This window comes from Epinephelus fuscoguttatus, linkage group LG10 (assembly GCF_011397635.1).
Source record: "Epinephelus fuscoguttatus linkage group LG10, E.fuscoguttatus.final_Chr_v1".
In the NCBI taxonomy this organism is placed as follows: Eukaryota; Metazoa; Chordata; class Actinopteri; order Perciformes; family Serranidae; genus Epinephelus; species Epinephelus fuscoguttatus.
The window spans coordinates 17,792,990-17,816,319 of NC_064761.1; the positions used below are offsets into that span (position 1 = coordinate 17,792,990).

General features: G+C 41.4%; 1 protein-coding gene and 1 long non-coding RNA gene across 2 annotated transcripts; one reads left to right on the forward strand and one right to left on the reverse strand.

Moving 5' to 3' along the window:
- Positions 1-7,030: 7,030 nt before the first annotated feature.
- mknk2b (MAPK interacting serine/threonine kinase 2b) lies at positions 7,031-20,280 on the forward strand. Its single transcript, XM_049589073.1, has 14 exons — positions 7,031-7,165; positions 7,837-8,045; positions 8,586-8,676; positions 8,943-9,044; positions 9,181-9,278; positions 11,822-11,901; positions 12,091-12,164; positions 12,353-12,457; positions 12,634-12,689; positions 12,800-12,895; positions 16,316-16,510; positions 16,650-16,814; positions 16,924-16,964; positions 17,076-20,280. Exons 2-14 carry the CDS (start codon positions 7,995-7,997, stop codon positions 17,347-17,349), a joined length of 1,428 nt encoding a protein of 475 aa, XP_049445030.1. The 5' UTR covers positions 7,031-7,165; positions 7,837-7,994; the 3' UTR covers positions 17,350-20,280.
- On the reverse strand, positions 20,013-23,306 carry LOC125896467 (uncharacterized). The gene is made up of 3 exons (XR_007450261.1): positions 23,178-23,306; positions 21,906-21,955; positions 20,013-20,694 (listed from the first exon to the last, which is right to left on the reverse strand). It is a non-coding gene; the product is annotated as an uncharacterized LOC125896467 (long non-coding RNA).
- Between the last annotated feature and the right edge of the window lie 24 nt (positions 23,307-23,330).

Below are 23,330 nucleotides of genomic sequence, written 5' to 3' on the forward strand. Positions count from 1 at the left end.
ATACAAGCTATATAGACAGAGCCTTCACTTTCTGTTAAACAGCCTCATCCTCCATTAGAAAAGTACACAGTTAAACACCCAAAGAGCTAATGACACAATGGCCAAACATAATGGAAAAGAAAACAATGCATTTTTCAAAAAAAGAAGCCTATGAAATAGGTATGTTTTGTATCAGAACAAAAATATACACAAAACAGACAGACAACTGTATAAAAAGTTTGATGCAATATCCACAGGAAAAAAAAATCTGCTCAAAATTCATCCACATCATTCATTTTACTCAGACCTCGTGTGGTTAATGTGCTCACCATTTGGGTTAATCATACTGTTTGTCAGGTGTTCTGTATCAGTAATGTAAATCACTTAGTCAGGGGTTGTCATATTGCTGAATGATAAAAAAGGAGGAAGTCAGGAACCACTGGTTTAATGTGTACATATCACCTTTATGTTGCAGCTGGTAAAGGTGGGGCTAATTTAAATTACTTTATAACACGATGTTGTGTAGGTTAATCTATGACAATGAACCAGAATTTATTTGTTGATAATATTTTGTATTAATAATGTGAATCTGCAAAGTAACAGCAGCTGTCAAATTAATGTAGTGGAGTAAAAATACAATATTTTAGTCAAGTAAACTACAATTTTAATAATTCCATCACTGTCAAATATATTGTTTCCTGCTCTAAAAACATGTTAAATGAATCTTAATAAACCAACATGATGTAACTATCTGCCCCAATAACATCAACCACTGAAATGACCTCATTGCCTGCTGAAACCTGATCCTCTTACAGGATTGCCCCTCCTCTTGGCAGACTCACTTCCTCTCTAAACTCTCCACTGTACTCTGTCAGCATGTCTGACGTGTGTACCCGCCTTTTGCTCCCCGCTCCCTCTGGTGTGTTTTTCTTCTCTGGAATGTACCAGACTTGCCCTGAAGGGATTGCAAGACATGAAAAAAAGAAAAAGCACTGGAGGGACGCCAAGAACAAAGGGGAAGGATTTCAGGCTGCAACCAATCAGACTGGAGCGTGTCCAACTCTGTCAGGGTTTACACGGCAGCGTCTGTCATGTTGTTTGTGATGGTACAATGTGATTATTTAACATGCAGAGAAAAGGGTTTGGGAGATTGTGTGACTCAGCAAATGTTTGAATGAGCACACACCCTTAACGGTTTTGTGGCTCGTGAGTCACATGCACAACTGTAGCTAGTGTAGGGATCATGATTTCAGGGGCCCACAGCTGGAAAGCACCCACAAAAGTTCCAGTAAGCAGAGGTATTTTTATAAAGTGAAGACCAGAGGGAAGGTATCTCAGTTCATCCAACCACAGCCAATGCACTGTTTTGATCCAAAACAGTTGCTTATGCCAGCTTCTCCACTGTATGAATTTGCTTCTTGACTTTATCTTACTTACACTAAATTTAAAATCTGTCCAGCTATTCAAATGTGTCACCTGTTGTCTGAAATTAACAGGTCAAACGGTTTTATTGAGGAAATAAACAGTGAAATGAAAGAATGAAAATTGTTAGTTGTAGCCCAAATTGTGAAAATACAACAATACAATCAAAGTGTGACTTAATGTAGTTAATCACGCTCTGTATTTAAAGATACATTTACATAATCTATTGAGGAATAACATCATACATATAACATGTCTTGCACTTACTCGCTTCCTATTAGTCCCTAAAAAGTGCCGTACAGGCGATGTAAACACTGAACCTCTGTGTTACTCAGAAAAGCCACAAAAGTCAAAGGAAATGACACATCTCAGCTGTGTGCTGACTGGTAACAGATTGCAGTTGTTGGTGTATAACCCAATCTGAAATTAGATTCTAAGAATTTAGAATTATGATTAATGTCCACATGCTTTGTTATATGTGTTTGTGTAGCAAAGGCCAAAAAAAAAAAAAATATATGTGAAAGGTTTTCGAGAGCACAACTGGAACAAAACAGAGGATGTTGCAAAATCCTCGGTTACTCCTTCTGAGTTAAAGGTTTTTTCAAAATATCGGATTAACTTCAGTGCTCCAGAGAGTCGTTTTTCTACTGTAATACCTAAAGCATACACTTTTACTAGAGGTTATTTTAGATCCTTTTTCTGGCTCGGGGCGACTTTCTTCCAGGAAGTTTGCTCTGGGAAGGTTTTCTTAGAAAGGGTACGATCAGCACCCTGGGGCACCGCAACCTTCCCACTAGTGAAAAGTATGCAGCTCATTGTAACCGTGTAAAACGGGCTGGCTGCTTTTGCACACTTATCTTCTTGGTCTCTGACAGTTTTATTTGTAAGCGCCAGACGTGTGCTCTTTATGAATACATATGCAGTTGAGACAACGAACTGCTCATACACAGATGCATGCAGCGTGCAGTACTGTACTGTTTACAGCAGATAGTGCAGGAATGTTTTTGCAACAAATCCTGCTGGTTTGGACTTCGGTTCATTTCAACACATCAGTCAAAATGACTTCTAGTCATTCACAAAGCATTTTATAGCTTTATGCTTCTTTACTGTTATGACACACCAGTAGTCATATAGGTGCAAGCCCTGAGGATAGCAGTGTTTAGGGGTTATTAGTAACACTTAAGACAACATTTTCTACTTCTGCATAATTAGCTTTAAAGTTTCTGACAGCATCACACATTCTGTAGCTCATCATTAAAGCTACGTGATGTTTACACTGAGACCCAAGGCTCAGTGTTTATTGTAGCTGTACCGTGACATCAAATAAAAATGTACTTGTCTTGTTTATCATTTGGCATCTCTGGAACATTTGGGACCTCCTCTAGAGTTAAAAATAAAGTTGCATGGATTTGAACAATGTTTGGCTGCACAGTGTGCGTTTGTACTTACTGGTCCACAGAGGTTTGCATGTTGAAAAACTTGTGGGGCACTTTGGAAATGTGTTGAATTTAATTTCCGCGCAGCTTACTGTATTGGGAAGTCGAACAAATTGCAACATCTTCAGTTTCACCTCCATACAGTATTGGGATATTGAAGACTAGCTTCTGAACCTCAGTGTCCTCATGAACAACAACGCACCTCTGTTATATCATGTTTCACACTAGAATAACTTCACAGAGCCCCCTCCTGAGTATCTCCTGTATGAGTGCTATCCACATCTGAAATGAGGTTGCTGACACTTGAAGTTATTACTGATGACCTATCCCTGCTCCTTTTGACCTGTAGTAGCACAGATACGCCCCTTGCACTTCAACGTGTGATCTTGTTTTCCCACTAAACCTGCAACTACACCATGTGCTCCTGGCTAGGGATAGTCAGCCAGTATCTTGCGTAATGTTTGCTACCACTAGGCTTATGTTTGAGGGGTAGAAGATGAAAGGAGGAGGAGAGGAGGAGAGGCGGAAAGCCTCCGGTCACAAGACAGTCCAGTCCTGAAAACAACCCGTACATGGTTTTAACTTGTACACTTTTGATAAACAATAGATTAATGCTCTGCAGTGCAGGTCGGTGGCCAAGGGATTATATGCAGTAATATATAACAGTTAAAACAAATCGAGGAGGACGTGCTGGACAAACTGACAACACAGCACATGGTGCAATAAAGCATTTGCACATCTTGGCACACAGTGCGACATGCGGTCATTTCCTATCATTCGTATGTGGACTTAATTAAGGCGACTCATGTAGAAGAATAATATCAATATGAGACAACAAAGGGTTTTGCCACCCCTATGTCAAAATGCCACTGCTTTTAATCTCTGTAAATACTGTATGGACTTGTCATGTCTGTGGCAATATTGCTCTGGCATGTCACAATGAGCAGATGAGTAAAGAGAGCACACGTTTCCACATCATCAGAGTTCTTGGATTTCTTTCATTATCACGACCATGTGACAACATCTCCACCCTCGTCTGACCAGCCTCCTCATTAAGCTTCGAAAAGTGCTGTGTCTGCCTTGTCACACATCACCGAGGGTGGGGGGGCTGCAACTGGCTACTGTGCTCACGTTCCCTGTCAGTTTCTGTACCTAAAATCTAATTATACAATGGTTAGTTCCGGCCCTGCAATCTGATTGGTCGAGAGACAGTAAAACCGTGACGATATTGGAGTACAACATCACGGTTATTTCACTGTGTATGTATCACTCTGCCTCACAGCTGATTGCAATCAACAATCAAATCAAAACTGACGGTTAGTGTCAGTTAGGTCAGCAGTTGCGTTGTAGGCTAATTAATTCATCCACTGTCAAACAGCCAAAAATATGGATTTATTTCCTAAAATAAGTTTTGAATTGAACTATGAATGGTCATCAGAGGAAGATGAGGGAGAGGAGAAGCTGAATCCATCTGAGCACACATCCAGGTTTGTCAGTGTTTCATCAGTGGAGCTCAGTGACTTGGAGAAAAGCAACATACTGTCAGATCAGAAGGCAAAGTTGTCTGTGCCTGTGAAGCGACAGTCCACCATGCAGTCACCAGAGACTTATTTCACCCACTGCACAATTAATGGAAACGTGCAGATAAATGTGTATAAAGAGTAAGTGCCTGGCGCACCATGTCTGTGTTACATAGCAACGGTGACAGCGGAGTCCTGAGGGAACTATTTTTGTTGGCGGAAGACAAATAAAATGCTTAAATTATCTATTTTGTCCTCATTTTTCAACATTTCTTAACCAGCCTTGCTTATTTAACTGTTGAACTGTTGTATAAAAGCAATATCACACTCGAGCTCGTGATGTTGTACTGTGATATCGTCACGGCTGTGACTGTCTTCGGCCTGTGGCCTTGTGCCTATGACCGAATCACAGCCGTGACGATATCACAGTACAACATCACGAGCTCGAGTGTGATATTGCTTAAATATATACTGTGCATTGTATGAATCATTTTGAGTACGTTTTCCATTTGTGTAATTTAAGTTGCTGTCTTTAAAAATATCAGTATTGCAGAGTTTCCCAAAAGCAAATAGGCTTTAAAGGTCAAGTGTGAAGGATTTAGAGCCATCTATTGGTGGAAATGGTGTACAATATTAATACCTTTGTTTCCATTAGTCCATAATATAATAATATACCATAATGAGAGTAAGTATTGATGTTTTTCATTACCTTAGAATGAGTCGTTTAAATCTACATGGAGACATCTATAACTGCAGACGCATTCCGTTTGTACATGACACGCCCCTACAAGCCACGCCCACCACCAGTACAAGACAAGCCCACCAACTGTCTGAACCCTGCTACGATGCGACATTGTAATTTAGCAATAATCCAGTATATAATTAATTATTCATGATGACGTGATTAACCAGGAACGAGATGTAACCCTTGCCTTTTAAACTATAAAACTTCATCATTGGGCAATCGCTCACTTAGCATTTTCTTACAGGCTTTCACATCCAGACGGAAGAGTGAAGGGGGTTGATCGTGGACTGATGTGTAGTTTATGGTGGGCGAGTCACTTAACTGCTCCAGCTGCAGTTATACCTTCTCGACCACGTGTGGAGTGAGACCTCTCCCACGAATTCTGCCATATTGTTCTACAGTAGCGTAGAATGGACAAATCAAACACTAGCTCCAGATAGGGACATTTACTTTTACTTGTTTTTACATCGCCCACTGTAATCCTCCTACATACTTAACACACGGGAAGAGAAGTTTCAGCTCTGCAACCTCACCGCTAGATGCCACTAAATCTTACACACTAGACCTTTAAATCTAGCAGCGTTAGTTTAATAAAAATCCAAATATTGAATACCACGTACTACTTGTATTCAATAGCGGAAAGCAACTCTTAGTGTTTGCATGCACTTAAGTATAGTTTTGAGGTACTTCCATGTTGTGCTACTTTATAATCCCACTTCAGATTCAAATATATGTGAATTTGTGAGCTGTAGTATCTGTTACTTTTTTTTAAATCAAGGTTTTACAAACAAGACAGATGTTGATCTTGTTATAGATCATGATAACTTACAGGATGTAAAAAGGAAAATGTAGCTTTACTACATATGCTCCTGCATTATGAGTAAACTACTTTCACTATTGATAGCCAACTGTAGGTGAATTTTAATACGTCTACTTATTTGCTTGTACTTAAGTAACATCTTGAATGAAGGACTTTTACTTAAGTATTTTTCCTTTGCTTCTTTTACTGGCAAAGACAAAAAAAGCAAACCTGAAATTTCCTCTTGATTGCATGAGAGTGCGTGCGTGTTGGACGGTGTGATACTGCAATGTCAAAACAAGTGAAGTCATGCCACTGTGACTGTCCCAGTGTGAGTGACTCAGATGGGAAGGGGGGGGGTCGGGTTCTTTGAACACCCATCTGGCCATTTCCATTCATGGCGGGGCGTGAGAATAAAATTTAAGGCTCTATAAATGTAAATATATCCTTTTCTGAGACACAAAGAAAGAGATGGGTGGTGTGTGTCTGCTTGCGCTCATTGTTTATATGTTTTACGTAACATAACGCTGACCAATTATCCTGTTGTGCACTGGTTCATAGTTTTAATGTGGCTTTGACGTCCAGTGACAGCAGCATAAAGATAATTTGATTTGAACGCCGTCATAGTGTAAACTGGTGGATCTGGTCTGTTTGCATGTTCTGCTAATCTCGCCTCTCTTCACTTCCAGTGCGATCTGTGTCCTCAGTACCGCCTTGGGGGCTGGCTGTGCCGATTTGCACGTACTCGTTGTTTCGTTCCTCCATACATCCCGTCATGGGGCCTCCAGAACAAAACAGAGTACACTGGCTGTGTACCGTTTCGTGTGTGTCCGCAGTTTTGTTTATGACCTTTTCCTGAAATGTGTTCAGATTATCACCATAATATATACATAACACATCAAATAATGTGATTCGTCAAGTTATTTTTTATCCTATGTCTTCTTGCACTACGTCGAACAGCTATTTTCGCTCCTAATCTCGACAAGTGGTAAAGTTGCACCAGCGAGACGAAATGGTACCCAGCCACCATATCAGGTTCTAGAAAGCACGTGACCACACATCCAGTCTGTTGATGCGGTCCCGAGGAAGGAGGAGACGAGGAGGAGTCAGCGGGGAGGTTATAAAAGCACCCACGCCGTTGCTTCTTCGCCACCTTCCACGCACTCACTATCAGGCGACTCCCCCCGCCGACCGTCCTCTGCGGCTTTTGAAGCAGTGGGTCAAACACCGACGCCAACACTGGAGCTGTAAAATTAACAACGGGGTGAGTACAGAAAAGTCGCTTTGGATGGCAGTTATCAACGCTGCCATTTTGTTTGAGCAGTTTGAAATGTAACGGTTCTTCTCGCAGCACTGCAGTGACGTTACTGTTAACGGTCGCTAACCGTCGTGGTCTGACGTTAAAGTTAACGTTATATCTGATAATGGTTGTGATAATGGTTTACTCGACACCAGTGCTAACGACTTGAGTGATATGACTGGGTAGCGTGTTAATGTTAGCTAAACGACTAGCCTCCTTGCGGCTGTTCATGCGGCCGCTGCCTTCTCACTGGTAAAACTGAAAACAGCTTGGCTTTCCGACACATTTGCTTCTCTTACCCAAACTGTGCTATTGCAATGAGTTTCTCTGTGTTGTATCTTCTAACTCTACTCATTGAAAAGGCAGTTAACTAACCCATCAGTTGAGCTAAACGTGGGTGGCGCTGCAACGTTAGGTAGCAGCTGCTGCTGTTGTTGCACTCTTGATTGTTTGTATTAACGTTATCTCAGTAGCATCTGGCTAATATTAGCTAATGTTAATTTGGCATAGTTGGCCTTATTTGATGACGCATTAATTGATTCTGGTGAAACTTTGGTGACTGATCAATGGTACCTGAGTGATTTGTGCTGGTAAAGTGAGTTTTAATGCTGCGGTTTGTTTTGCATTGTCGACAGGGCTCCCGTTTAAAGCGCCACAGCAAGCTGACCAGCCAGCGCAGTGTGATCACTTGCGACTCTCTCTGAATCTGTTTCGGAGAAGTGCAAATTGATATCCCAAAAGAAACCACTGCCGCCGCCGCACGTCCACCAAAATTAACCCAAATCGGAGCAAAATGGTGCAAAACAAAATGACCGAAGTTAAGGGATTCCACCGCTCTTTCAAGGTAAGTTTGAGATATGTCGAGGGCATAATGCAGAGCTGCTATCATCATGCCTTTTTGGATGTCCCTGTAATCAGAGCACGTTTGTCAGCATATAAGAAGACGTCACCCCGCTATATATAAACACATCTGTCGCTCTCCCACGTCAAATGGTTGACATGTAGGCTGTGTGCCCTGATAACACGTGGGTGTTCAGTTAATGGAGTGTGACTAGAGTGGGAGGCAGCTAAGAAGTCTAAGAACTGCTGCAGGAAATGTGGGTCTTGCAAACATTTAGCAGTATTTGTATATTATTAAGGTGGACTGTTGTAGATCTCAGGGTTTCTTGGGAGCTGTGCATTAAATATCAGTGGTTGTGTCAGAACTTTCCACTCATCGGCTGTTTTCCTATTTTGAGCCTACTTTCAGTTTATGGCTTTAGGATTGAAGATAACCAAGGCTCTTATCAGTTATAACTGTCTTAGAATTGATACTCTGGGCTAAATGGCTCATCGATAAGATTACATACCTTAACAAGCACGTTTTTTCATTCTCTCACTCCAGGGCCAGAATCCCTTTGAATCTGATGACTTCACTAAAAATGGATCCCATCTTATTGATTCGTCATTTAATTTTGAGTCCTCCCCAAGACATGGTGAGTGTTTAACCTCAGTGTTTTGAAAACTGTTGTTTTCTTATCTGTGTTCTGTCAATGTAATCTATAATGCTTTAGTTGCACCAAGAGTGACCTAGTTCATTCATTGAGGCTGGTCTCTATAATTAGGCATAATTGCACTATTTACTTAGAACGAGCACGACGCGATTGCCCTTAAATTTTGTTTTCCCTTAGTGTTTATTTTTTAGTTTGTTTGGGTTGTTTCCTAATAGCACATGATAATGTAGGCACTCCTGTTTTGACAGACATGCCTTCCAGCCAGCCTATCGACATCCCCGATGCTAAGAAGAGAAACAAGAAGAAAAAGCGTTGCCGGGCAACTGACAGTTTCTCTGGACGATTTGAGGGTAAAAGCTGTTATTCCCAGCATCATCATGTTACTGTTATAAGAAACACCTCAAAGCATTATGTACTACATTCAGAGAGACTCTGCTCCTCAGTAAAATTGAGCATTTTCCTAATATGTGAAACTATGTGCTACAGATGTCTACAGACTGCAGGAAGAATTACTTGGGGAGGGCGCGTATGCCAGAGTGCAAACATGCATCAACCTCATCACCAACAAAGAGTATGCCGTCAAGGTAATAAAAACAGACATTCTCATACACTTAATAGATGACTAATATATTTGAGAAACATTGGCATAATGCATCAAGTCTTGATTCCTGCAAGTCACTGCTCCTGTCTCGCGTGTCTGTGAATGTCGTCGTTGCCTCATAACACTTGCCTGTTGTCTGTGTGGGGCACCATGGCTAGTGATCAATATAGAGATGTTACATTTCAAGGACTGTGCTTGGTTACCTCATCAGTGACTTTGAGATGTGAGTTGAAAATTGAAATGCCTTTGTACATGGAGCAGCCTTGGGCTATTGCATACAGTTGAAGAGCTAAATGCAAGAAAACTAGGATATGGGATGTGCGTCATTGTGTCCATGTTTCCTTCTTTTCACTGGTATTCTTTAAAAATCTTGTTCAGGGAAATTCTCATCCTGAGGCAGGATACTTGTTTTCCTTTTCCGCTATGTTCAGTTCTGTATGGTGGATGTCTGCAGGCTGTCATCTTTGTTGTGCATCTGCTGCACTCTTTTTTTTTTTTTTGTGTGCAACACTAGCTGCTGTTAAATACTTCCCCTTACTGTTTTCATAGATGGTCAGCCTATCAGAGAGCAGGGAGGGATATACCCACCCCTTTTCCTTACTCCTATTGCCTACAGAGGACGCTCGTAGTGAGAACATTGTGTACTGGTTACTGTGCCAAAACAAAACCCACATAGAGAGGAGGGAGGGGCTCTTGGTGAGGGTTGTGACCCAGGGTGTTTACACTGCTTTGTTCTTCTTCTCGCTCAGTACAGTTTTACTTTTTTTCCCCTGTAAATGGGGTGTGGACTTGAGAATACATGTCTTGACTCCTGAGGGACTTCCCCTTTTACTCTTTTATATTTAATTCTCATTTCCTCATTTTTAGGAACATTGTGAAAGATTTTTCTTCACTAAAAAGGTGAACTGAGGCTTGTTTTTCTTTTTGTACATACTTGGCCCCTAACCCACTAATCCCATTGGGATACTGAACTTAAACACCAAGCTATTTTTTAACTTTTGATAAACTCCTACTTGCAGTTTAATTCTGTTAAAGTGTTAAAGGAGGTGTTGACCATTCAAGGCTGATTCCCCATAGAGCAAGTGTCCATATCATTATCAATTAATATTTCAGAGGAATCGGAGCAGACGGTCTGTCATGTGACCATGGTCTGTTAGCGTTGTTTACCCAGAGATGGTTTGGTAGATCCCTTGGGACTTGCAGTTCTGGGGGAGGAGGCATGAGGGTCGGCAGTTATTGGAGGTCATTTAGGAGTCTGAGCTGCTGCCAGATGTCCTGTCTGTCCCCTCCCCCTCCAGACGGGGTGAGTTGCATGTGTGGGCTCCTTGTGTTGCAATTGCAACAAAAGCCTCAGAGCACCAAGGGCGAGTAGAGGGTTGTGCAGTGCATGCCTATCAACAAATCCTTTTCCTCAAAGGTATCATTTCACAACCCTGGGTTGATGATTGAACACGCAGCGTGACTTGGTGGGGCCTTGTTTTACAGCAGATTGTTGTGATTCTGATCTGTGATTTGGATAAACAGCCATAAATCTAGTACTTATCAAATATCTGTCCACCCACTTATCATGTTGAGAATGCATCTGTCAGTTACGTTTTACAGTTTCTTTTATATACGCACAAGTCATTATCAGGATGGGAGGTTTGTGTAGTGATAGGGAGAAAGTGAGCTGATTGGGGGCTGTTTGTGCTGCTGACTCAGACTGGAAAAGTGCAGAGGCTTTGGACTGCTCATAGGCCTCTTGTCTGTCTATTAATCCTAGACACACACTGCAACTCTGGCCCCACTGCGCTTCAATAGCTGCTGTAATCCAGCTACCAGGAAGAGAAACATGCACAGCCTCCCAAGCAGACAATAACCAACCAGGGCTGGAAAATTCAGGCCTTTTGCTTTGGTGTCAGCAGTCTATCTTTCTCTCTCTCTTGGCAGGGCATCGTGCAGCTGGTGGCCCCTCAGTGGTTTAGTTCCAGGCAGCACAAAGTTATATTTAGCAAGCTTTTTTTTGTGTTATCGTAAACAGTTTTGGATTAGCCCATGGGATGTTTCAAAGGAACACTTATGGCTACTTAAGAGTGCTTAAGATTTAAATATGGGTCACACATGAAGTGCTTAATATAGGGATGCCGTGACTTGTTACATTCTAACCCTGTTGTCCGCTTTGGCAGGCAGAGCTGAAAGTAGGTTAAACTATCTTTACAGCTGTGTCACAGGGTGGGATAAAGGTAGGAGCGCAGGAAAATGCTGGTCTGGTATGGAAGGAAAACAGTTCTAGGGCCCTGTATGGAACATATAATCTGTAATACACTGCAAACACAGGCACGGGATGGGTTTTGTGGTGCAGTGTGAGGGGACGGCCTTCACCCAAAAACATTAACTCTCACGGACAGGGTCTGTTTTTCTTTAGCCATCAGTGCATTTTTCAGAACTGTCCTCCATCCTACTGTTGTGGAAAACATGAAAGTCAGACTTATTTGTTCAGTGGGATATTTTTAGATAATGTGACTGAACTGAAATGTTCTGTTCCAGATCATCGAGAAAAGGCCGGGTCACAGCCGCAGTCGTGTCTTCCGTGAGGTTGAGATGCTCTATCAGTGCCAGGGCCACAGGTAATTTACTTTTGTCAAGTCTAACTAATGTAATGCCACCAGATGAATGTATGGAGACAGTACCACAGACTGACTGACCCAGTTTGTGCTAAATCTTATTCTGTTGAAGCCCCCTAGTCCCCTTATTCTTAAATGTTCACTAGATGACTCAGACACTAGCTCATCGTGCTTTTTTTTTTCACCCTGCAGTAACATCCTGGAGCTGGTGGAGTTCTTTGAAGAGGAAGACAAATTCTACCTGGTGTTTGAAAAGCTCAGAGGAGGTTAGTGAATCAAAGCTGCTGCAGGATCCCTGCATCTGATCTCTTAGTTTATTTTTAAACATTCCTGTAACACACGAACAGTCTTCAGTCTGTAGCCAGTTTTTTTTGGTCCCTGTGTGGGAAAGGATTTATTCTGTGCTTTTTGCTCGTACATATAGCTGATATACTCTTCTTTTTGCTGTTATTAGGGTCAATCTTGGCACACATTCACAAGAGACGGCACTTCAGTGAGCAGGAAGCCAGTGTTGTCGTGCAGGAAATTGCCAGCGCTCTAGATTTCTTGCATAACAAGGGTAAGACCTCTCATATCATATTTACAATTGTGATTTCTAGATCTAACTTGCCACAGACAGAAGCATCTTGTTCCTTAACAAACTGTATTATAAAAAAATACATTTTCCTTGATTCTGGAACAATGGCTAGATCTTGCTAACGAAAAAGACTGACTCATTGCTTTGCTTTTTTCAAGGAATGGCACATAGAGACCTGAAACCTGAAAACATCCTCTGTAAGACTGAAGACAAGGTGAGTTAACTGTTAATATGTTTGAGGCAAATTAATTCAAATGTCAAGTGTGATAAGGTGCTCCACAATGATATGATTTGAAAGATTCTGAACTTAAATCTCTTTTTCAGATTTCCCCAGTCAAGATCTGTGACTTTGACCTGGGCAGTGGGATCAAGTTGAACAGCGACAGCTCACCCATCTCCACCCCTGAGCTCCTCACTCCTGTAAGTCCACCTGCATTTTGTGCTAGTTTTGTTAGCCAAACAGTTTATACCCTTTTATTGAAGGCAGATGCATGCCAGCAATGTATGAGTACAGCCATTGAGAGAAAGGAACAAATTAATCTGTCATATGGTCTTGGTCACATTTCCTCACAGTCATTTGTGATCTTGTTGTGAAACGGGTCTTTTCAGACTGTAAAATAACATCTTTATCAAGTCTAACTGGCTAGTTGCCTATTGGGTAATCCACAGTGGTGTTAGCTGCAGCGGAGCTTGTGATTGGGAGACAGAGAATGTTGTGTATCGAGGTTAAAGTCGTTCAGTGTTGGGCAGTTTCTTTGAAATGGCATGGATTGCTTCCTGAATGTCCCAATCTGGCGGTTTTTATCTTACCTTATCATGCTGAAGTATCAGCAGCACTTGGATAGACATGCCTTAGTTTAAAGTCAATGTCCTGTTGCTTATCAGTTGCAAATATTGAGGCCCACAAGTTTGGGGTTATGATTGTTTAACTTCTGTGCTGTCGTCACAACACAAAGTAAATCCTCTGAAGACCGCCCAGAAAAATGGGACCCTTGCAACCTTAGTGGGGAGTGGTAAAGTTGAACTGGCAAGCTTTCTGTATGTCAACACTCTGTCTGCTGGTTGTGTGGGGTGCTGAATAGACGGACCAGAGCAGGTGAAGGATAGCCGCTTAGCCTGCAGGAATGTAGGAGTGGGTGGGGGGTTTTCTACACTGGTAACTTCATCTTCCTTTAGCAGAACTAATGGATAGAGCCCATCCCTGCACTATTTGAAGGGGGCATAGTTTTTTGGGGCCAAGAGGCCTCGTGTTTAGTCTACACAGATTTTGATGCTACACGTGAGTTTGGTGGGGAGAGGACACAATGTGATAGCCTTGAAGGCTGCAGGGAACACACTGCGACTCTTACAGAGCCATGTCCTGTGGTATGAAGTTACAATAAAACCCAAACACACCAGCTCTTGCTTATTTCCCCTTTCTCTCTGTGGTATGAGAGGAAAAACACCCACCCTCTCTTTCTGCTTAGTCTCCGCCCAGTGGCCCCAACCATGCTTGTGCTTGTCTGCGCTTTCTTTATGTTCTTTATACAAAGGCTGTGCATAAGGCTTGTTCTAGAAATTTTAGTGTTTCCCCCATACCTAGCAACTGAGTTGTGATTGGCTAGATCAGTGGGAGGGGGAGGGTAACTGGGAGGGACAAATAACCAGTCTGCTCATGCGCCCTGGCTTGTTTTCTTTCCCTTGATCACAGGAACAATGTTATCTGATTTTCATCTCACTATTGGCACACTCACCCTGCCCCCTCTACCACCACCAACACATTCCTACAGTTGCTGTTGCACAATTTTAACATGCTTTTGCATTTTATTGCTTATATTCCTGATCCAACTGAATGTGTTTAATGGATTTCATCTAAAGGTTGTTTGAAAATGTACAAGTTGACTGCAGATGTGTGTTCTCTGGTACAGTCAAGAACACAGGGAAAAGAGGAGGACCCTTTCTAGGAAGGCGCTAAGTTTAGTTTACTAAGAACTCTGTACAAGTGACTGCCTGTCTGCTTGGCATGAAATAAATCTGACTGTTCAAATGTCAGCTCTCACGTGTAGCAGCTGGGAACTGGGTGGAACTGCAACATGGAGACACAACACAGAAGCAGCTTAGACGGTTTGAAAAAAAAAAAAAAAAAATCAAGGAACTGCTTCTGTTATTTGTTCTTGTCACAGATGCAGGTGCAGCTGCATGACGACAGAACAGGTCTTCTTCCTGTAAGCCTCTTCAGATAATCCTGTAGTTTACAAACAGCAGAGGTGTGGGTTTGTCATCGGTGGTGTCAGTGTGGCCTGACTAGTCACATGGTTTCAGGAAAGCCCCGGGTTGCAATACCAACAAATCCTGTGGTAGCAGCAGCTTATTATCATCTATCTGCAACTTACGGTAAAGTTAAGAGTATGTGACTGATGCAAGTTCAGAAGATGTTTGCAGCAGCAGCACAGGAAGGTTTGTGGCTGTACCAGAGCCATTATTAGTTCGGCTCTTATCTCTGGCACTTGGAGGCGGTTCTATACTAGCTATCTTTACCCGGGCTTGTCTTTGATTGATGTCGTATTTGTGGCTTTGTAACAAGATTAGCCCTGATAGCTGTTTTTTGATAACACAGCTATCACATTGCCTTTCAGTTTTGGGGCACCTTGGTGTGTGCTGTGCCTTATTTCTGCAGCAGCTGCATTTGGCCTGAATCCTTCAGGCTTGTCTGTGGAGGCAGTTGGCCCAGACATGATGTTGGTGGTGGAAACGTGGGGGCTGGGTTTTTTTTTTTTTTCTCTGACAGAAGCAGCTTTGTCTGAGACGAGATTCCTGTGCAGCAAATTTCATTACATAAGGGTGCAGCAGGGTGGAGGAGGAGTTAAGAGACAGCTGGGATTTGGTGCTGGGACACAATAGATGCCTGCTCAATGTAAACATGCTCACCCCACAGATGGAAGGAAGGATATAGACCAGGGGGCTTTGCCAGGATGTAGGCCTAGACAAATTCTTATACACAACATGCTTGACTCTCTGCTACCATTTTGAAAACAACTGATCAGTCAAAGGATGGATTAAGAGATATTCTCAGAGCAGGTCCTCTGATTTTATTCCAGTAGTGGTCTATATATAGGACTTCCTCTAGAAGTCGTAAAGAATCCAAGAAGCACAACTTCAATTCATAAAACTATAACAATTCTTGTTTCAGTTAATAGAATGAAGCCACAGTGAAATGTTCACGTGTCCTGCTGAACTAGCGACCTGCTCCTCTTCTGTTCTGAAAGTATTAAAACAGCACTTGGGGCTTGTTTCTAAATTATGTAACCATGGCGGGCTCAGCCCAGTCTCTGGCTCTGCGGGACAACCAATCCTCTTTTCCCTGCTCAGTGTTTGCCCTAATTTCTTCCTTAGCTACATAACAAGGTATCATCAGAGCCACGCCACCCCTTGACCTCAGCCCATTCTGCCTGGTTTATGTACAGCTGGTTGGTCAAAGCAGTGACTCACTGCTGCTGCCGCTGCCTACCCACACTAACCTGCTTCATTATAGCATAGCCCTCCCTTCCTCTACCCTTGATGTGTAATCGTACACGATGTTCTACTTGGGTGTCCTGAGAAAAGCTGCATAGCACTTTTTAAATGAACCCATCACTGCACATAATAAGCATGTGACTGTCACATAGGCAGCCCCCTCCTAACACACAGCGTAAGAGTGGGCCTCAAGCCTCAACACTTGCAACCACGAGGTATCAGCTGAATGAAGGAATTTAGGACACAGCTAAGAGAAGCTTGTACTTCTTTAACTCTTTTCCTGCTTTTGTTATCGCTTAGTGCTTATGTTATCCCTGGGGCTAACAAACTTGTTTTTTTGTTTCACAGTGCGGCTCAGCGGAGTACATGGCACCTGAGGTGGTTGAAGCCTTCAGTGAGGAGGCCACAATTTATGACAAGCGCTGTGACCTGTGGAGCCTTGGAGTCATCCTCTACATCATGCTGAGCGGCTACCCACCCTTTGTAGGCCGCTGTGGGGGTGACTGTGGCTGGGAGCTGGGGGAACCCTGCCACACCTGCCAGGTAAGAATTCAACACAATGATGAATACCTACAGTCTTTTTTAAAATATCTCTAACAGAACATTTGTGAAACTTCAAACTCTGTATTTTCTCCATTAGGGTCAAAGTAACTAATGTAAATATTTTTATGTCAATCTTTAGAACACTTTGTTTGAGAGTATTCAGGAAGGAAAATACGAGTTCCCAGAGAAAGACTGGGCTCACATCTCCTCAAGTGCCAAAGACCTAATATCCAAACTTCTGGTTCGGGACGCCAAAAACCGCCTGAGTGCCAGCCAGGTGCTGCAGCACCCCTGGGTGCAGGGGGTAAGTCTAAAATCATCCATGTTCTGCATGTCTTTGACAAACATTCTTTGTGTTTGGGGTTAGTAAGTGTTGAGATTTTAAATTAATGATCTCTTTTCATTTTTTTCAGGGTGCATCTGACACTTTACCAACATCCATCCTGCATCAAAGGTGAGAAATCACTACAGCTACAGAAGACTGTTCCTTCAGACATTTATCCCAAAATATCTGCAATGCGTACTTAAGTTTTTGACTGTTTTTGTCTCTTATCTTGTCCATTAGAACCAGCAGTGCCAGGGATCTGACATTCTTTGCTGACAAGGCCATGGCTGTGAACCGACAGCTGGCTGAACAGGATGGCATGGAAGAGCAGCAGCAGCAGGAAGTCCCGTTTGTTGTTACCGCTTCTGGCTCTTCCATACGCCTCTCACCTCCTTCCAACTCCAAGCTGGCGACGCGCAGGCAGCGAAACAGCCAGCCCAAGGGAGGGCCCGTCTCTGCAGCAGAGCTCCGTCAGCTCTTGGCCCCTCTCGTTATTGTGGGAGACTGTGCCTGAACTTTGTCAACCCAGACCTCTGACCCTTCCGTCAAGATTCAAGTCCAGATCTAAGACTACCCTGAGACACTTTCTCCCCAATTCTGGCCCCTCTCTCTGACGCTGTAGCTGGCCTTGGTTCCTCTGCCATTCAGGCTTTCTTGCCTCGCTGTAAAGGGAGATGCTGCTTGCAGCCCTTCCTCTAAATGCCTTCTGCCCTTTTGCAGCACTTCTGAAGCACATCACCCCAGGGCCTGCATATAGCAAACACACACACATGTGCATGTCAGGGTTGGGGAGGAGGGCCAGTAAGTGATTTGGGAGAGAGAAGTATTTTCTAAGTTATGTTTTTTTGTTTTGTTTGTTTTCATAAAACTCAGTTCAGAAGAAAGCAGAACACTTATCTTCGAAACTAAGCTCAGACACCAAAGGACAACCTGTTGTGCTGCTCCCACGTTACAACTGGATCCACTGTGAATTAAGTTATCTGGAATGTTCTCTTTGCCTGTGTGTATATGCATGAATGGCCCATCCTGCAGATACGTACAAGCTTATGCAATATGCCAAGATGAAGGCTGTTCCTGTCTAGAAGGGATTCAGTAAAAGGGGTTGGTAGGGCTGTAAGCCAATGCTGTCCGTGCCTGGTGCGGTCCATTAACATGGCTGGGGACTTCAAAGATTATTATTTTTTTGTCTCCATTTCAGATAAATTCCTCAACACTGGGCCTCCTCTGTAAATGTCTGAGATAAAACACGCACTCATCTAGGCTAGTGGTCATGCACTTAATGCTCCTGGAGCAAAGAATGTCTGTCTGTACCCAGCCGGCTATGAATTACTGTTGCACCGATTCATTCAGTTTATTTCATGAACATACGTATATGCCAAACTATCAGTAGCCACACCTTTCAGTGTTTAAATGAGACCATCAGGCAAGTCTAATGATATTGGATTAAACTAATTTACTTGGTTTGTGATGCATGGCCATCCCAAAATTAGACTTCTGAGCTATCTCTGAAGTATATCTGGTCTGTTGGTACAAGCTAATTTTGTTTGAAAATGGGTCAGTGTTACTTTAATTGTAAAGAATTCATGACATGTCCCCTTGCCACAACCAGAACTTGTTTTTGTTTTTAATTTTTTTTGTAATTTTTGTTTCTACAAATCAATACATAAGATTTAACCTTGACTATTTTGTCAGTAAAGGTTAGAACTCCTATCAGGGGTTTGAAAAGCACATTTTGGCCAATGTGACAGAGTGTCATCTGTTGATTGAATACATTTATTCGGACCATTTTTCCCCCCGAAAAAGGTTCGCTATTGTCTTGTTTTTTTTTTTTTTGTTTTTGTTTTTTTTATGAGACACCCCTTTCAAAATGACATAAATTCTCATGACAAAAAAGGAGGCAGATAAGATTTTCCAAAAAAGAAACATCAAAAAAAAAAGGAAAACATTCCACAAAAAGAAAAACAAACAAAAAGTCTTCCATAAATGTGTAGCTGTATTAAGTTTACTTTATGTTTCATGTTTGAAAACTCCATGTCATTGTGCCACACTGATTTTTATTTCTTCCCTTTTTTTGTATGGCTGTTAATAAGCTTTTTATTTTCTATATGGTGGTTTTCATGCAGGTGCTGTTCAGTTCAGGTGAAACACCGGATGTTTTCCTCGTTTTTTGTTTTTAAAAGTTCAGAGTATGTGGTGTATGAGGTGAGATGGAAAGAGTTTGTTTAGTTGATCTGGAGCGTTCATGCCCAGTGAAGGGGAGTTTTTAAGTTTTATTTTTTTATGTGTTAAGAGTTGGCAATAATCTTTTTTTTTTTTTTTTTTTGTTAATTCAGATTAAGTTAAAGCTCATTCTGAAACTGACAGGTAATGGACTGGTGATGAGGTCTCACAACACTGTAGCCATTTCACCAAAGAGGGTTCAAGTCATGACATTGAACGTGTGATCATCACCGAGCAGTGAGAAGTGCGGACTTCTGATTGTCCATGTCCTGTTGCCAGCACTGCAGCAACGGTACTCTGGAAATGGCTCTCTTGGTGTCATTATGCTGATAATAGGACACTGTAATAGTTCTGAAATACCTTTCTACAGATGCATCGTTATGGGGTTTTATGTCTTATAATAAGACTTACTTGAATTTGTGTATGCAGCTGTTTCTTCTCCATTTGGGAAACTACTTTGCTATCAGTAATCTCAAAGCATTAAGCTGATGATCAAGGCAATCTTGGGTTTTTGAAAATACCTATACAGTTCAGTATTCTGCCTTTTTCTCCCTTTTGAGCATCAGATGAGTTGGTCCCTACTTTTTGATAGGGTTGGATACTCAAACGCACACATATTGGCCATACTCTGTAATATCCTGAATGGTATAACAGTTTTTTTGGTCATGACCATTTCTACTTTTGTCGAATGGCAGTAGCTTTTTGGACTGCCTTTTACTGGGGGGGAAGACGGGACAAAATGATATCCTTAAGCCTCGCAATTTTTATATTGTAAGTCATTTTGAAGTAAGCAAGTGTTAAAATCCAGTCATTCATTCAAATGGACAGTCCATCATCCACCTCCCCACAATTTGAATGTAGCCCACAAGCAAAAGCATTTACAATCCAGCAACATTGATCAAAATGTTTTATAAATGCTTCATTTCATGGACATGGTGTGGGGTCATTCTGTCTACGTTGATTCAGTCTCAATTTTATTTTATTGTTTGAGCGTTGACACCTGATTCAAACACTGTCTGAATCACCCCAAGCCCATCGTGTTCATGGGAGAAGATTTAAAATAAATACATCCTTTAATACGAAATACTTTGATTTAAAATAAGCACTTTACTGTACCATGTGAATGATTGCAGTTCACTCGAAGCAACATTTGACCGTTGCTACAGAATTTTGTATTGTTTTTCTAAAAAAAAAAAAAAAATGCAATAAAATGCTTTGAACTACACACTTGTTCGTCTGATTATTACAATGTCTTTGTATGTTGGTTAAAGGGCTGAAGTGAAGACTGTACTTCCTGTTATGAGCTCTCTCCAGTATCACTAGTTTCATATTAACTACAGTTATCTTTTGGCCAAGGTTGAGGTCGTTTCTTCTGATTCTGTGCTGTAAATCTCTAATCAGTAACACTCCCTGATATCTGAGCTGACTGAGTCACATGTCCTTGGCTGATGGCAAATATGAGCTCAGTTGTCTCACAAATACACACACACTGTAAAATGTGACAGTGGTTTCACCTTGTGTTAGTCATGCAGTGAAGTGCTATGGGGGGCGCTGTTCACAGCTGTGAGGGCCGGATCTGACGAGACTGATGCAACCTGCTGCAAGAGCTGCAGCTCCTGTGTGCCACCTCATGATCTGCCTGGAAATACAAGATGACTTCTGCTGAATTAGCTGAATGCCAGTGTGTCGTTTCAAAACTGCTGCGAGTCTGGATTTGTCCTGAGGTGAATTATAAGACGTAACAAAACAATTTCTGACACAATACTGACTGAGTGGGTAAACTAAAAGATGGGTGAAGTCAAATTATGTATAAGTATGCGAGCAAAGAATAACTTAATAATAAAGAAATATAATCAGAAAAGCAACTGGCACCATGTGTATAATGACTTATCATTTTGGTATTCCTATTATAGGTTATGACATGTATAACATTTATTTGGTTTAGATATTAGAGGTTTCCTTTTGTTATTGGCTTTGTTATCCTAATTATACATTTAAATTATCAATTAATTTCTTAGTCTATCAAATTAATATATATATATATATTTTTTTTAAATGGCCATCACAAGTTCTGAGAGCCCAGAGGAACATCTTGTTGTCTTTCTGTCTGACCAATAGTCCAAAACTAAAAAATAAAGTTGAATAAAAACTAGAAAAACATAAAGAAGCTGCAAATCCTCACATTGTGTGGTTGGGACCAGCATTTTTTTTTTTTTTTCATTTTTGTTTAATTCAATGTCTTAAACAAAGAACCAATTATTAAAACTGAACAGTTTCAGTCCCACTTTTCATGTATTCATTTACCAAAGTCACCACATTAATATTTAATGTGTCCTCCATTTCTCCCCTTAGATTAATGTGCTGCACTTTACACAGAAATGAGGAAACAAGACTCTCAACAAATCCAAAAAGCAAACACACACATGCTCACATAAACCCTGTCCATTGCATAACTTCTATTTCAACTCTGCAGACGTCATAAGGCAGGAGGAAATTAAATGATGCAACAGCAGACTGTTTTCTGTACAACATCCAAAGAACATGGGGCACGCTGATTAAACTCACAGGGGTTTGTCTCCCTCTAGTGGAGAGTTGTCACAGCTGCATGTAGAATCACATTGCCAAGATTAAACTGAAAGACTATCCTCTTGGTATGTAGGTATGATAAACTACTTTATGCAGGTGCAGTAGCTAATATCCTAAAACAGTCACTAAGTTTTGTTTGATAACATCAGACATTAGATAAAGGGAGGTCAAATTATAATCAATCATAAAATAAAAGGTTCGGTGTGACTTTGCAGTGTCAGCAGAAACATAGGAACAATGTGAGTAATGATGTAATGCAGTTACCTGGCTCTCTATCACATCTTTTCACAAGAACAATACTTCAGCAGTCATACCTAAGGAGAAAAACACACATACATTAAAGTATTCATGCATCACAGTTAATAACCTTCACTTTAGGTAAGAAAAAAACTTTCCCAAACAAAAAACTGGACTTGAAACAGCAGGAGAAACACAGGTGTTACTGATAACTTTAACGATGGCTCTGATTCATGACAGGGAGACAGCATGAATAGTACCGGTGTAAACGCCCTGTTAAAAATAAAACGCCCCCGAGGCTGAAGAAATGTAACTCTCAAGAAGAGTGGCAATTATTATGTCACTGATTACCTGCCTGGAGCACCTGAGTCATGATCGCCGTCTGGGGTCTGAATGAATCACGTGGTGTGTGTGGAGCACACAAAAAGCCTGAGCACGTGTCAGTCAAAAGTTTGAAAGCGGAGCTGGAGGTAGGTAGGTATCATGGAGCATGTTAGGAAGCGTTTGTAGAGTTAAAACATGTATTTAAAAAAATCTGTCAGTACAGCTGGGATTTGTGAACAAAGAACATACATGATTGAAGGAAACTAAAAATGGAAAAATGGGGAATAATCTGAAGCTTCTGATAGCTGACCTTCAGTAAACACAAAAAATGTTTTAAGATTTGCTTAGGCCAATGTGAAGTTAGTATTTAGAAATACTGGCTGATGTTCGACTATCAAAATGTAACTTGGGAATTTACACGTGCTCAGGCAAATGCGATTTCACACATTTAATATTTAATCTATTAACACTTTAGAAACTGGGCTTCTTCTCAGATGTCTTTAGCTGCACAGTTGAAACAAAAGGGGTTTTTTTTTTTTGTTTGTTTTTTTAACAGCAGACGTTTTGTCTTGCCAAAGTAGTAAAAGCACAGGTAAACAGGTGACATTGCTCAGTAGATGTCACAGTGAGCCAGTATGCACCAGGGTCTCCCCAAGTGGGCTGCAGCACTGGTAAAATTACACCAGTTTTCCCCACTACATGTCAAAATGTTGTGTAAAAAGTCTATTTCAGCACATGGCAAGTATAATTAATTCTTCATCTTTCCAGGTAATGTGACCCGAGGACTTCAAGACCAACCCTTTACTGCATTCCTGTGAAATAAAATGTTGACAAACTTGTTTGGTTTATTTTGCAAAGGTAGCTTAGCCTCGACACCACAGTAACACAATGAGCGCGCACAGGTGTTTATGCTAATGCTAATTAACACTACCTAATGAGGAATTTCAGGAACACATGAATTGAAAAAATACCTACCTCACGTTAGTGGCAAATTTTAAGTTTAAAAGTATAAATATTTACTGTCTTAAGGCTAACTCGACAAGTTTGTGAATAACACCGAATAAAATTGAAATTAACGTCTTACATTAAACGCTAACGGTTTCCTCTCTGTGACGTCAAGGAACGCGA

Bases quoted from the DNA above. Each gene is read 5' to 3' on its own strand.
- mknk2b (XM_049589073.1), top strand. From the start codon at position 7,995: ATGGTGCAAAACAAAATGACCGAAGTTAAGGGATTCCACCGCTCTTTC. The intron at 9,045-9,180 runs GTAAAAGCTGTT...TATGTGCTACAG, and splicing joins TTTCTCTGGACGATTTGAGG to ATGTCTACAGACTGCAGGAA. The intron at 11,902-12,090 runs GTAATTTACTTT...TTCACCCTGCAG, and splicing joins TATCAGTGCCAGGGCCACAG to TAACATCCTGGAGCTGGTGG.